The sequence below is a fragment of the Ciconia boyciana genome, chromosome 13, assembly GCF_034638445.1.
Source record: "Ciconia boyciana chromosome 13, ASM3463844v1, whole genome shotgun sequence".
NCBI lineage: Eukaryota > Metazoa > Chordata > Aves > Ciconiiformes > Ciconiidae > Ciconia > Ciconia boyciana.
Window position 1 is genome coordinate 18,494,620 of NC_132946.1, and position 15,445 is coordinate 18,510,064.

Consider the following 15,445-nt stretch of genomic DNA (forward strand, 5'->3'; position numbering starts at 1 on the left):
AAAGTGTGGAGATGGGTTGGCTGATGCACAGCAGTTAGGCAGAGCCATTAAAACAAGGAAATCAAGGTAGGGAAAATTGTGTTCTTGGGGGCTTTTTTTCAGTTTTATTTTGTTAGTCCACGCTTTGCAGGTTGCAGAGAAGAGACCACGACAGAGCAGTTAACATTCTCCAGCTAATGGCCTAATGCCGGCACATTCCAGTATTAAGCTCATAGCAAAACTGCACCTGCTCCTTGAGCTGCCACATTCAAGAGTCTGTTATCTATCGAGGCCTTTCTTGATCCCTTAGAACAATCCTGGGATTGAAAAACTGTATTTTAGGAGTCTTTGTTTCAGCCTTTTTACTACACAAAGTAGTTTCTTCGCAAAGGTCCTTCTACAGTTCATTCATCTCTATAAATCCTGGTGGGTAATTGAATAAGCTCAGCTGTGCTAATTTTTTTTTTCTTCCTCGTTTCTTCTTTTTTGCTCTCTTAAATGTTCCCTTGATCCATTCCTCCTGACACACATCCAGATTTCTGTGCCTTTTTCCTTTAAGGAGAGACATGTGTACATTTAAACCTCTTTGTATACTAGTGGACACGAAATGTTTCTGTGGTTTAACTGTGAGGATGCTCAAAGAATAAATTCTAAACAGTAGGAGAGAGAGACGGAGAAAAGGAAGAACTGTCAAAGCCCCAAACCTGCTTTTGAGGGTAGGGGGATGCTCAGTATCAGCTAAAAATTGGCATGAGCTGAAAGAAAGTATTTCATTGCACTGTGTGAAATAGTCACAGAAAAAATACTTGTGCAGGTACCCAGTCTGTCTGTTTTCAGCCTTACAGTGGTGTTAGTGGGGAACAGGAAAAGAGGGATATTTTATTTTACATACAAAAAAAATAAAATCTCCTCACCGCATACAAGCCATCAAGTCGTACTCCTCGTAGCTGAGGTAACTAAAAACCTGGTGTACCGGTCAGAGCCTGGAGCTTTCAGAATAACCTTTTGTGTGTGTGATTCCCAAGGGCTGCTGGTTTGGGCTCCGAGTGAGGCTTGCTTGCCCCTTTTCTGCTCCTTTACCATGGTGGCAAGGGCTTTCTGCTGGGCTCTGGTGTGCTTTCCTCTGCTAGTCGGGCTGCTTCCCCATATCTGGGGCTTAACTGGGGAGAGCCTCTTCTAGAGGCCCTGTACTCCCTGTCTCCAGACAGTAAAAGCTGGATTCAGTGAAATGGCCCTTCTCATCCCAGTAAGTGCTGGGATGGGGATCCTGGTCAGAGCATGCATTAATAGGCTTCTAAAAATGGAGGGTTGTTGCTTATCATACCTTATCTTTCTCTCTTTTTCTTTCCTTTTTTTCCCCTTTCTCTTTTATTTTTTTAACTCTTGATCAGAATCGACCTTCCTTTCTCCAGTGTGTTGGGATCTTTACAGCAGCCCATGCCGCAGCACCTCGCCTATTCCACCCGAACTGCCTGCGCCACTGGCTTGGACCTAACCTAGGATAAATCTCAGCGTGGCCTGGGTAGGGGGGAACCATGGGGAGCTCTGCCTCATCGCTGGCCGCAGAGACGGAGTCGGACCATGGCTTCACTAGCGCACCCTACCCGGGGCACCCAGCCGTGAGCTGGTATAGGAGTAGTCACAGTGGCCCTGTTTGGGAAAGTGCCCTTATAACACGGCAGCATCAGCATTTACACCACCGGGTGCGAAGGTAAGGAGGAGGGGAAGGAGCCTGCTTACCTGCTTACCTCTCAGCTTGAATCCGGGGCAGTGCATTTGGGAAATAAGTTGCTTTGCATCCTATCGGGTGTTGGGTCCTTTCATTCAGAGGCTCAGTTCAATTCCTCGTGAAAGCTAGAGCCAAATTTCCACCAATTTGAGTGATGCCAGGCCATGTCCTTTTTACAGGGCTGCTGATGTCTCCTGCAAAGTAGACTGCAGGACTCATCACAGCTCTTCCTCACTCACCTAAATTGTGAAGGTGGCTGCCTGGGAATGGGATCTCAGTTCCTTTAACAAGTTTGCCATGTTCTCGTGGCTTCTCTTCTTTCTGACCTCCCAACTACACTGTAGGTGTCACAGATGGAGGATCGTGACTCCAGGTTGGGTGGCAATAAGTAGCAAGAGTTTCTGAACTCAAAAGAGCAAGGGCAGCTGTTTTCATGCAAAAGCAGTGAAACACTTTGAATACCACATCCAGGCGAATGAAACACATGAAAACAGAATTACTCTGAAAAAGAGCTCAGTGTTTCCAACCCTCAGTTTCTATCCCTCCTCGATGAAATCAGCACCTCAGGTGTGTCTCTGAGTCATTGCCTCTGCCCCTTCCCCATCAGCCACTTGCGGTGAAGAATTTTTCTTCATTTTAGAGGGCTGGTGTCCTGCATTCAGTCTCTGACAGGTTGAGAGGTATGTCAAAAGCATCTAAAAATCCTCTGCCCGGGGGCTTGGCTACAGAGGCTGCCGTGTTTTGTGCTAATAATATCTGAGCCTTTGCCTAATGCCTGCTTTGTGTAGATTCCAGCCTGGTTGGGTGTTTGTACTTGCTTGAGTCTGTTTGGAGCCGCTAGTCTTTTAGGAATAGCTGCTTGCTTCTGAGTGTCCCCGAGCTGTTGTGGCTTTCCACTGGAGGCGTTTGCTGTGATGGTCATGTAGTATCTGTCGTGTAGTCCTTGTTTTCTTGCCTTTCTGCTGCTGCGAGTCCTGGAATCTGCTTCACGGTGTCTGGTGCACAACTCCAGGAGGCTCCGAGGCAAGCGATGTCACGCTTTGCTCCTTTGTAGCCCTGTCTTGGGTTTCCTTGTTGAGCTGGTAACAGTGTGAAACCAATTAGCTGTTGTCTTTGCTCTCAATTGTGGGCTTGAGTTGCTAGCAATGCCCAAGAGGCCTTTGTAAAGGCTATTTTGTGCAGTTCCCAACATCTGTTGCTGTGTGTACCAACCTTTGGGGCTGACCCCCAGTTCTGGTTGGCAGTCTGCGCAGTGTAGGTTTGTCCCCTCTAGTTTAGAGGGATCCTGTGAACAGAGCTGGGTCCTTCCTGCAGATTTATTCCTTCCAGACTGCTGCTCTTTCCCCGGTTGCCTTGAAGAGCTGGGGAAGGTGTCGACTGCTCACAGATGAATACCCTGGTATGCCCGTGCACAGCCAGCACTGAGATTTAGGAGCTTCCAGTGCAAAGCTGGCACTGGGCACTGGAAAGGTTGTGTCTCTGCAGCCTTGTGTATGCCAGCTGAGACTGCTTGTGATTTGAAGTCTGTAGCTTGGAGGAGCTTGAGAAACTAAGTGAAATCTTGACACCTGGAAATAAATTTCCTGAACAACCAGCCTTCGTGGTGGAGCGGATGTTGGGGCAAGAACAGGAACTGCTGGTCTCGGTAGAGATAAAGCCAGTGTCCTGTTAGGACAGGAGTGGTTTTTCTGATAATTATGCATTTCCCCTGCTAAAGGGAGAAGAGAACTCATCCCTGCTAAGTGCCGCATGGTTCCTGGAGACAGGAAAATCACTGGCCATGATTCACTGAGCAGTGAATTGCGTGGGAAGAACCTGCTTTAGGCAGTGATTATGGAAGTGGGTTCAAAAGACCTGCTGAGATCAGCCAGGCTGTCAGGCATCAAAGTACCTGTGGTTCCCATGGCGAGACGGGTGAAACGACAGGGTGAAGAAGCAGCAGATGATTGGTTTCCGGAGAGGAACAGATAAATATATTCCTTTAAAAAAAATTAAGTCAACAGAACAAGTCAGGGTAGGTAGCCCTGCCTCTGAATGTCCTCGTCCCTGGAGTCCTGTAGCGCAGGAAGGAAGTGGAGTACTGGGGAGTCAATTTGAGGCTGGACAGGAGTTTTGGGATAGACTGTGCTTTTCCTGCTGATTTCCTGTCCCTGTCTGTGGCTGCCTTCAGAGCTGATAATGCTTTGGCCGCTCTAGAGCGGCACAGAGCCAAGCCTGCTCTGGTCTGTCTCGAGGATGAATGCAGACCTTCCTTGGCAGGAAAACAGGGACGTGAGTTCTTCATGAGTGACTTCGGTCTGAACTTGGTGGGGGAATTGGGGGAGGCTTCCCTCATGGTGGGGTGGGAATAAGGGAGGAAATCAGTGCTGTTTGGCTTTCAAGGCTTTAGAAGCTGGGAGGAGGCTGCATTGTCTCCTGTTGCCTGGGTGAGGCTGGTGGTCTGGAGTTCCCTGTCTGCTGAAGACAGGTGGACACGAGGGAGAAGAAAAAGGGCCTTAATGGTAGAAGCAGTAGACTTGTGACATCCAGATTTGAGTCCCTGGTCTCTTCTGGACCAGGCTGCACAGCCTCTTTCTATGTGTCAGCATCCCACCTTTTAAACAGGAGCATGTCCCTGCCTTCCCCAGCGTGCCAGAAGGACATAGCTACTTAAAGAGTAGAGGTACCGAGTGTTATATGCATGTTTGTTAGAGGGATCTTATTGCTGAAATATCTGCAAGGGCAAAGATCTTTGGTAGCTGTGTGTAGCCAGACAAATTCTGGCTTAGTTACAAGTCCCCTTGGGCTCCTCCTTGCTCATATGCTTAAAGATGCTTGGCCTGGGCTGTTGTTGGATGACAGCCTTCAGCTGAGCCTGCAGACCCATTGCGGCCGAGCTTCCTGACGTGCCAAACCCTTCATGAAGCTGAGAGCAGCAAGGTGCAGTGCCACAAGTGCGGGTGCTGGCGGCAGGACATAGCTCCATTGTTGATGCTGGTTTGGGAGCCATGGGCTCGTGGTGGCTTCTCCTGCTGCTGCTGGAAGTGGCGGTGGCAGCTCTTCAGTGTGCATCCTTCCACATCTGTAAGGTGTAAGGAGGGAATTAGGGCACTGAACTGTCTCCCAGCTGAGATTTAGGGGAGTGTTTCTGTTCACCTGGTCTTCATTCCCCAGTGTTCATAAAGAGGGACAACAGGGTCCTATCCTGGTCAAATTCTTGATGGGACCCAGAGGTGAATGGGACCTTGATGGGACCATCAGAGAGATGGGGCTCTTCCCTGCTGGACCTGCTGTGTTGCTGTGGCCCTTTCAGTGAGGTCTCTGCCAGAGCTGCGTACATGTTCGCACCAGGCTGGTGGGCTGGTAGGACTCCTGGGTTGCGGAGCACTTTGGATGTCTTGTGAAAGGTTCATAGCACTGAGAATTGCTTGAGTTTGCTCCGCTCAGGAGAGGCTTTTTGGGGAAAGTGTTGCAGGATCTGTGCGGCTGAATCTAAGCGTCTCTGCCCACCACTTGGCTGAAGCTCTCTGAGCTCCTTCCTTTTACAGAGACTATACATTTTGTGGGGTTTCCCGCAGCATTCTGCAAAGGCTTTGTATTTTTCTATAAAAGCCGCTTCAGAATGAAATACCTCTGGGCCTCAATGGCTGTGGAGGGAGGAACAGAATCTTTCCTTTTTTTTTTTTCTTTTTCCTTAAATGCTAAAAATATATAAATCCCTCCACTTTTAGAGGGAAGCGAGGAGACCTGCTTTTGTTGTTGGCAGCTGGTGGGAGGGCACTTGCTGCACCCCCCCCCCAGTCCCCAGAAGCACCACTTAATTCAGGAGAGAAACCCAGAGTGGGGCATCTGTGACCTTAGTGTTTGTGAATGCCATGGCTTAAATGTGTGAAAAGAAACAAGTCAGAACTGCTGGGTAGCATCACAGACTCCTGTCTCGGGGCCTTTGAGCCATCTTGAGGCTGGTGGAGATGTTAATAAGGGGACAGTGGCATGATGAGTGGCAGGGAGCCATATGGAGGAGGAGTGCAGTTGTGTGCAGCTCCTTCCCTCCCTCCTGTGTTGTGGTACTTCACCTCTGAGTGCAGCATAAGCAGAGCTGGTATCTAGAGGATGTGTTACTTATTGGGGAAGGCAAGGCCCAGAGGAGAAGGGAGATGGCAGGGAAGAAAAGCTAGTGGTAAAGCGTCAGGTGACTCTGCAGGGTTTCCCTGCTTCTGTTTTCTGTCGTCAGACCTCAGGTCAGGCATCAGCCTCAGGAGGTCTGACAGCCTGGGTGGGCCAGTGTCCGTGCTCTTTGGAGTGGAGTTACCCTGACAGAGCTGGGGATGGGGCTGTGGGTTGGGGCAGGCACAGTTCCCTGGTTTTTATCTGCAACCTGCTTGGTTTTGGGTGTGCTCAGAGAGATGATTCTGCACCTTGCAAGAATCACAGACTCGTTGAGGTTGGAAGGGACCTCTGGGGTCTAGCTGGTCCAACTCCCCTCCTGAGCCTCTATGTGAAGAACAGAGATGTGTGGCTGTGAAAAAGCTGGGGATAGCCAAAATCTGCTCTAACTCTATATCCACAGAGAAGGGATGAGGAGGGAAAAAGAGACCACTCTTCCGAACCACAGGGGTACTAATGTCAGCTCTGATATTCAGGTCATGCCTCTTCATCACACCAGAGTGGAGCCCGTGTTCCCCAGGTGCTGCAATGAGGTGGATGTGTCCCTGTGTGGGTTGTGCTCCCTCTGGAAATTGTTGTGGCATCGAAGTTCAGCTGGGATTTGGTGGAGCAATGATGCTGCAAGTTGTCGTGGATACCTGCTTGATGGGAACATTGGGCTTGTAACTGTTTGCTTGCCAGTTCTCACCAAAGCACGCGGCAGCTGGAATAACATCTTACTCAAGAAAGTGTGCAGTGCCAAGGAGTTGGCAGCATGGTATGCTGTTTCATCTGCCTGAGGCTTCCAGTCCTGCCCATCCGCTTTCCATGCTGGCTGCTCCAGCAGTCTGCTCGCTCACAAAGCCTCTTAGTTGTTTAAATTGAGGCTATTTATAGCTCTGGAGCCGTGAAGAACTTGGAGGATGGCACAGAGTAGGGGAGGCCGAAGTTCTCAATAGGTACCCAAACAAACTCTCCCTTTGCTCCCCGTCTGCCCCCCAACCTTCCCCGTCTCCAGTTCCCACAAGTGCAGGTAACAGAGCTAGCCTGCCCGTTTACCGCCTCCAAAGAGAGGGCAAAATCCAGGGCAGGGAGTCAATCAGAGCTCGTGTGCTTGTCTTACCCACCGGGGTTGGCTAAAATCTGAACAGAAATGCCTGAACCCCTTGCCTGGAGCGTTGCTGTCACAGCATGGAGAGCACAGTGGACCTGTCTCTTTGATAGTGCCAACCTTAAAAAAGGAGAGCAGCACCTTTACCTGGTTTTGGGGTGCTCCTGACCCTGCGGTAGCTGAGCACCCTTGCTCCCAGGGATGTAGGTTCAGGTACTTCTGCAAGTGCGGGCATTGGGTAATTTTGCTTTGGTGGTCTCATGATGCCACGCTGCATGAAGGGGTTAGCATCCAGCTTTGGCTGTGCCTAGATCCATGGTCCTCTCCTCTCCATCTCTTTTGGGAAGAGATCCTGGAGATGCGATTTTGCTGTGAAGGAAGCCAGCCTCTTGTACTCTGTGCTGTGGCAATGCGAGGTAGGAGGGCCTGGCAGAGCCCTTTGGTGCTCTGTTTGGAGCAGGCGTGTTTCCAGATGCACATATGTTGAGGGTGGTGTGGGAAAGGGATTGGTAGGTGGTGAATTTTTTTTTTGTTTTTATTTTTTTAAGAGCAGAGAATAGTAAGAGGATTCTTACTCTTACTTAAGAGCAGGGATTTTTCCAGAGCAACCTTTCTGCATTGCTCCCTTGACTTTTTTGGCTGCAGAGGCAGGAGCTTGGTCTAGTGTTTCATGCCAAATCACTTGCACCCCTCAGAGGTGTCCGCCTGTAGCCTGGAGCTGTGAAGCGGTCTCAGCCCTCCAGAAGAACCTGATGGATGGATGTGATGACAGCAGGAAGCTCAGGAGCCCGGCTGAGCTACCGCAAGGAAGAAAATGTAGGAAAGTGTATGTGTGTGGGTTATTTGGTTTTGTCCCAGGGTCACGCAAAAGAGCTAGGGTGGGAGCCACGAGCCCGTCCACCTAATGTTGTGCAGCATCTGTCCTGGAGGGAGATGTACCTGCATTAACCTCATGCTCCTGCTGCTGTGGGCTTGTGAGACGGGGGTGAGGGCAAGAACAGCCTCCTGCTTTCTGCCCGTGGGGCGGGCAGGGAGCTCCCTTCCCCTCCGAGCTGTTCAGTGCTGTCAAGTGGCCAGCTGTTTCCTGGGTTTGTTCTGGAGCTCATTGCTTTCCTCCAAAATTATCAGGTACCGGTTGCTGCAAAGGCACGTGCTGGATTTCTCCAACCGGTAACTTAATCCAGTGTGACAGTGGTGGCTCTAGGCTCGGGTCTCCGACTAATGCGATTCGGAAATGGAGAGGGGAAGACATGCAGAGCTACAGTCTCCCTTCGCCTGCCTCCACCCCCCGCTGCAAGCGCCTGGCCTCAAGCTGGCCATGGCACTGAAAGGCTGCGTTGATCCCATCTCGGCTGGAGGCTGGTGCTCGTGCGTGGAGGAGACGGAGGGGAGCGTGTACTGAACGAACCGTCTGCAGGCCTTTGTTCCCTCAGATGAAACAGCCCTCCGGTGCAGGGCTACTGTGAACAGAAGGGCAGTTGTTCAAGGGACACAGAAGGGAAAGATAAGCTGTGATTGGATGCTGTTTGCATTTGGCAAGCTGGGGCTATATCTGTCTGTTCCTGCCCAGGGATCCACAACCCACCCAGGTAGCTGTGCCTTAGCAGCCATTCTCCTCAACAAACTGCCCTGGGCTTTTATTTGAATTGGGCACCTTCCCATGCTTCTCGCCCTGCCGCGCCTGCCAGCCTTCCCACTCCGCCTGGTGCTGGCAAGGCACCAGTATTGCAGCCGGCAGCCCGTGCCAGTCGGTGCATCTCACAGCATCCGTGCCCACAAGCATCGCTGAATCCCTGCAAGGGGTAGGTGCTTAAGGTCACCGTGAGGAGGTGTGAAGAACTGATCTGAAGAGAAAGAAGCTGCTCCTGCGTTACAGATGGCATTTATGAGGCTGCAGCAGGACATTCAAACCAGAAGGAAACTTGAAGTGAAGTGTGAATGCAGCCTGCAGCCCTTCTGGATGGCGGTGGGACAATCAGCAGGAGAGTCAGGGCAGTGCATGGGGTGAGGATGAGAGTTTGGGCTGCAGGTGCTTAAAGGCTGCCAAGTCGGCAGCTTGCTGGGAGCTAGAGGCGCCTCGCCTGCCCTTGCCCAGAGCAGTGCAGAGCTCAGCTTTGTCTCCAGACGCACGGGTTCAAGCCCTGCTGCTCCCAGCGTTCAGAGTGGTATCGCACGCTGGGGCTTGTAGTTACATAGAGCTGGGCTTCTGCATTTCACTAGATTTGCTAGAGCAAAAGGAGATGTTGGGAGGCTGGCTCTTTCCACCTTGTGGGGTGGAGCGGACAGGGTGTCCATACACCCTGGCCTTCGGTAGCATTCCCCAGCTGTGGGTGGGGAGGAGGGGAACACAAGCACGATCTTTCATCTTCCTGAAAACCTGGTTTTAACCTGCATGCCTTGGAAAAGTGAAACGATAGATAGATAGATAGATGTGTGTGTATGTATGTACATGTATTTTTCCCCCTGATTCCTTGGGACACCAAGGAGGAGACACCTTTTATTCAGAGCTCTGGTGTTGGCTGGCACGTGCCCCATGCAGCACTGGGACTTCCATCAGACCTGTGCCACCAACTGTAGCAAATGGGTCCTCTTTAACCTTCCCTGCTGAGGAGCTGCGGCTTCTCCTGCTGCCTTACCCCACAGCTGTTGTGTCTATCTGCGGGGAGGGACAAATGTGGAAACACTTGGTGCTTCTGAAACGTGGAAAAGATTTTTTTTGCAGTAACTGCAGGGTTGCAGCCCGTGGCACAGAACGGACTGATCATTGACGCTGCTGCTGTCTTGCCCAGCAGCCTCCATGGCACATGCAGTGATGTGCGTTGGGCACATCATTGCTTTACGCACCCCCTAGAGAATCTGCTAGCAAAGCTTGGCACGATGGCCTGTTTTCCTTGGGTTATGTTTTCCTACAGCAAATGTTTAGATGGTTTGTGTGTTCTGGGCATGCTGGTGCGGGCACTGCAGCCCCTGGCTCGCTCAGTGCGTGTGTGAGTGGCTGTTGGAGGGACTGCTGTCAGTGGTGACGTGGTGGGGAGGGCACAGCAGCTGACAAGACCCATCTGTCTTGTGCAGCGTTTAAGTCTGCTGCAGGCAGGGCACGCGCGCTGTTGCTCTCCTCTCTGTCCCATGTCCGTCGGTTGACAGTGATGTCCTTCAGGTTGTCCTTGAGGAGCATGTGTGCTGAGGTTACCCAAGAGCTGTTTGTGAGAGCGTGTGTGACTTGAAGAGGTTCAGGATCTTTAAACAAGAGCAGTAGCTGCCCTCCTTGGTAGGAAGCGCTGTGTCCTGCTGCAGGGAAGGGATGCTGAGCTGTTAGAGGAGCCCCAGCATGGCCTCTGCTGGATTGCTGTAATGGCAGGATGCTTCTCTGTGGCACGTGGACACGTGAGGGTTAATTGCGCGTGCTCAAGCCGGGAGCATCCTCCAGATTCCAGCTGTCAAAGCACTAACTTAAGTATGTGTCATCTTTATGAGGCAGTAAACAGTACTACGGTCTGAATTACCGAGTCCAGAGGCCTCCAGGGTACAGTATAACTTGTAGGGGCTTCCCTGGTAATTACTGCCAGACTGACTGCTCGAGGAGTCGGCCAGATGTGTTGCTGGCTCAGTTAAGGTGGCAGTAGCTCTAGAGCATGGGGCATGAACAGAAGGAGCAGGTTGGGGTGCTGGGTGGTCGTGTGGCTTGGCCTGCCCCAGCACAGCACTGTTCTGCTCTGCTCCTGGCCTCTCCAGCTCCACATAACCCACCCAATCCTCCTTGCTGTCTCCGAGAAGCCAGAGAGACCAAACAGCCACCGTTTTCAAAGTGCTCAGCGATGCCAAACTGAATCTGAGGCCAAGTGTGGATTCCTGTGTTGAACCTTTGTTTGATGGGGTGGTGGGAGCATGGTGGGCTTCTGATGTGGTGCAATGCTCTTGTGTCCTCCAGGAGCTCCTTAGTTTGCTGATGGTATCCTGGTGGGTGATCTCCTGTGACATGGCAACTGCTCTGAGTGGCCTTGAGGCACTGTTGACTGCCACATTTCACTTGGTGCCAGTGGAGCAGGAAGGTGCAGGGGGGGGTTTAGGCTGGTGGGGATCACAACATGCTGAAGGAGGAGGCCGTGTCGCTGTCTGCAGTGGGTGCTGTGCCACAGAGGGCACAGGTCTGGGTCTGCTCTGCACATCCAGGGGTATTTTATATGTACATGCTGGTACTGAAGATTGGCCCAGGACTGTCCTAGAAGCCATCAGTGCAAGGAAATGAAAAAGACAAGTAGACTGTGCAAGAGGAAGCATTCACAGCCAAGCCACAGTAAGATCAGCATGTTTTATCCCACTGACCTTCTTGGAAACTGTTGATAATTGTCCCCTCTAAAGTTCAGGCACATGAGAAAGAGACGTAAGTGAACTTTACAGGTCAGCTGCACATGTGCAAACAGATCCATTGCTGCTGGTGGGACTCAGCTTGTCCACAGGATCCCATCTTCTACCATCTCCCTTGCAAGAAGGAACTGGACTCAGTTGCACCACGAGAAGGTACTTCAGTGGCAGAGCTTGATAGCTCACTGATGCCTGTATGGTCAGTGTTGGATTGATATTTTGGCGCCTCATTAAATTGCCTGGTGGTGGTTTCTGTAATGAGGTGTGGATCCTCGAGGTTGGCCTGGCTCTGTCTGTAAAGAGCAGGGATGCCAAGGTGGTGAAAGGCCAAAGTCTCCTTGGATGTAATTCTGAATTTCCTCCATGGTTTCAGCAGTATGGGACAGAGCAGCTGGCTTAGGGCAGGGTGAGTTTCCCTGATGTTGAGAGGAAGCTGTTCTGTTAAAGTTCACTAAAGAGGTTTTGCTTTTGATTTTTTTGAAGGTTATGTGTCAGCATCCAGTCCTGCAGAGCAGAGCCAGGATTCCTTGAGAGCTGCAAGGTGCTCTGATCTTTCCTTGGTTTCTCCCTAGAGGAGGGGTCAGTGGGGGTCTGGGTGGGGGAATCCTGTGGTTCTTCGTACATGCAAGGATATTGATCCATTACTTCAGCCTTTTTCTGGCAGATCTAGTGTGCAGAGCTGGCAAGCTCCTGGAGGTGCAGAGGGTAATTTAGCTCACCTCTGACCTCAGCAGGTAGGAATGGTGTTTAACCCGTGCTGGAATGAGAAGGTGGAAGGCAGGGGGTGACATCTGGGATGGGGGTGTCCCTTCTTCTGTCCTCTGGAGCCTTGGAGGCTGCAGTTTGGAAGTCCTGGGAGCAGCTGCCAGCCTGTGGATGTCCCGGACCTTTTGTGCCATTCTCTGCCTGCTGTATTCATTGAGCCTGATGCTTCAGCTGCTGTGGAGATGGACAGATTTCTATTAACCGAACCCTGCGTGTGCCCCCTGTGAAGTGAGCCCAGATATTAGCATTGCAGGAACTGAAGGCTGGAGCACAGCAGCTGGAAATGCAGGGTGATTTATTCAATGGAGATGTGAGAGATGGGAACAGACAGCTTTGGAGCTGTATTGTTGCTCCTGATGCATTTCCCCTCCCTCCCCTCTCTTTCGTTCTCTCTTTCTCTTCCCCCACCACTCTTCCAATTTTATTTTAACAGCACTACAAATTGCAGCATAAATCGTAGCTGAGCAGCAATTCGGGTTGACGGCCACCAGTAAATCTCCTCTTCCAGCCTCCCCACATGAGAGGGAAGTTGCACTGGGAGTAAGGGGCTGTGGGCAAGTCCTGAGTGTGCCTGGTTTACAGTCCCATCAGGTTTCCCTGGCTCATTCTAGTTATGGGCCCATAGCATCTTTTGCCTTAATCCCACATTTCTCTAGTCTATGGGAACAGGAAAATTCTTCTCCCACCCCAGCCTCCAGTACCAACACCTGGTGTGTTGGAAAGTGGTGTGAAACAATCTCAAACATGGGATAAAAGGGATACTAGCATAAGTTGCAAATGCTGTTGTTCAGGTGTGTGACATCTAAAGTTGTTCCCTATTCTTAAAGATAATAGAAGGTGGCCTTCATCCAGGGAAACGGACCTGTGCTACCCTGCACATGCAAGTACTTTTGTTTTCTCATGCAGAATGCATGTATCCTCTACCGGCTGTGCAGGGAAGGATGGCAGAAAATAGCCCTGTGTGGGGTGTGCAGGGCAAAGTCTTTGCCATTTGGTTCACACAGGGGATCTATCTGCACAGTCCCACACCAAGGGCTGTTTGTCCTGGCAAACATGTTTCCCAGCTGCCTGTACTGTCTCCTTGGATGTGTGCTCCGCCTGTGTTTGTAGCCCCCTCCCCACCATGCTTGAGCTCAACCACCCTGCATTGAGGCCAGGTTTCATGAGAGCAGAATAAAAGTACAGACCATGCCTTCATCTTAGCCTCTTCTTGGCTGGCTGTGAGGCTTCAAGGGCATTTTCCATGTGGGGGTCTTAAGACACTGGGCAAGTGTTGAAAGACTCAAAAACAGGTCTGCCTGATGTCAACAAGACTTGCTTTTTGTGTGATGTACCGGTGAGGAAACCAAGGTGCAAAGGGGAAAGGCATCTGCTGCAGAAGTGCGTTAGAAAATGGTGAGACTCTGGGGGTTTGGAGTAGCTGGGATTTTTGCAGAGGAGAAGCACAGGGCCAGCAGTCCCTGCGGCATCTAGGGACTGCAGGGCTCCGACTCCAGATGGCCACCTCGCTCTTGCCCTGCTCTGTTCTGCAGGGAGCGCAGGCTCTTTTGAGGTAGACCACAGACCCTCACTTAAAAAATAATTTCTTAATTGGCTTAAAAACAGAGAAACAAAACCAACAAGTAGAGCTCCCTCTTCATCCAGCTTTCTTTCCTCTGCAGGGGTTGCTTTTATAGTGATTGCTCAAACATACCTCAGGCGCGGGTAGCTAAATGGGGGAAATCAAGCGTCCTTTGGTCCCTAGAGTCCACCCTCCTTGCTGAAGCTGTCCCAGCTCCTCAGATGAGAGAGCAGCTTAATGAGTTCAGTTTCTTGTTCCTTTCTTTGCCTCCTCCCCTCCATCCTGAGAGCAGGTAAGTCTTTATTGTAAAACGTAACTGTAGAAATTGGCCCCATCAGTGCTTTCTTTCCTTCCCACTTTCTCAGATTCGTAGCACTGAAGGGCTCCTTCTCTTTCTGTGTCTCCGTGCTTAGATCCTCCTTCAAAGAGCAGCCTGTGCTCCACTTCTCCAGGGTCTGTTTCAAATTGGACCTGGAGGGAGGTGATCAAGACTGTTATTTGAAGGATCGCCATGCCCAGGTCTCTGAGCTCCTCCAGTGGTACCATGGCTGCTGCTTCTGCAGCTGGGGTGAAGGACACGTCAGAAGGTTTCTGGGACAGCTTTCCCTGTTGGGATCCTTTCCTCCCCCAAGAGAAGTACTGCCCAGCTGGGCTGCTGTGTTGCAGGATATCTTTTCTGAGCTGGGCTCAGCCAGCGCATGCACAGAGCCTGCTGTGACGTGTTAGTGAAATTGGGGCAACGGAGACCCTCCTTATGAGCCCTGGTGCACCTACCTCTGAGGGGCTTCGAGGTAGCAGGGCATGGAGCTCACTGCCTGCCTGCCTCAGTCCTTGCACGCCGGCAGTGAGTCTGTCCTTAGCCAGAGCTCCCCTGGTCGTAGAGGGAGCAGCCACAGCTTGATTCAGCATGAATACTCTGCTTCCAAGGGCTGTGTGTAGCTGCTTCAGCCCCTGGTTAGATCCTGTCTAACCTGATCTCTGGCTCTGGCCTTGTCCTGGAGATTGGACTTTTGTCCTGTTCAGGGGGTGGCAGCTGTTTTAGAAAGGGAACAGGAGTCCTGATGATCTCCTGGACTGGTATAAATCTCGCTAGCACTGAAGGACCCAGTGTGCTGTAGGTGAGGAGCTAGAAACCCATTCACAGCCCTTGTTCTGATGTTTGCAGACAGAGGTGGTTCTCTGCTCCTCTGTGACCAGGCACTGGTGTCTAGTGTCAGGGTGCTTAGAGGTCTTGGTAGCTCTCTGAATCCCAGGCTCAGATACATGTTTTGTTCTTTTAAGATTCCCCCCACATACATACACAAACCCTTTAATAGCTGTAATAAACCATATGCCCCTGTTATTTAAATAGAATAAATAAAGTTGGAAAAGCCTCCCAGGAGCATCTGGAACTTCACCACCTGTGGAAAATCAGCAGTTAAAGGAGCTGTATATGTAGTGGAGAGTGGGGAGAAGAGCCCATAAAGACAGCATCAGCGGAAAAAGAGGAGTGTCTGTAAGTCTTTCATCTTCCCGTTGGCAGTGCTCAGATGCGACTCCAGCTGCTTTCTATTCTGGGATGCAGGCAAGTGTGCGCTCCCACACTTGATTATTACTGCTTGCAAAGAGCAGGTCTGGATTGACCCAAAGGTTTGGAAATCATTATGCTGTCAAGTGAGAATAATTTAGAGGATGGTGAAGGAGCATTGCCAGGACTTGAGAAATTCATGTTTGGTTTCTGGACTCGTCTTAGACTTAGTGGTTGGGCAGGACCTGTGGTCTGTCAGTGCCTTGGTTGCTGTCTAGATAACAAGCCCCATGGAAGCAGAATCCA

At 51.0% G+C, this 15,445-nt stretch overlaps 1 protein-coding gene across 11 annotated transcripts in view; it reads left to right on the forward strand.

The window, feature by feature from the left end:
• CAPN15 (calpain 15) overlaps positions 1–15,445 on the forward strand; it is a 62,196-nt gene that overhangs the window by 15,651 nt on the left and 31,100 nt on the right. For 8 of the 11 annotated variants that reach the window (XM_072878297.1, XM_072878302.1, XM_072878301.1 and 5 more), the window contains one exon: positions 1,371–1,690. The exons of the other annotated variants lie outside the window; for them this stretch is intronic. In XM_072878297.1, coding sequence (XP_072734398.1) covers positions 1,515–1,690 — 176 coding nt within the window. In that variant the 5' untranslated portion in view covers positions 1,371–1,514. The remainder of the gene's footprint in view (positions 1–1,370; positions 1,691–15,445) is intronic. 11 annotated transcript variants of the gene reach the window in all.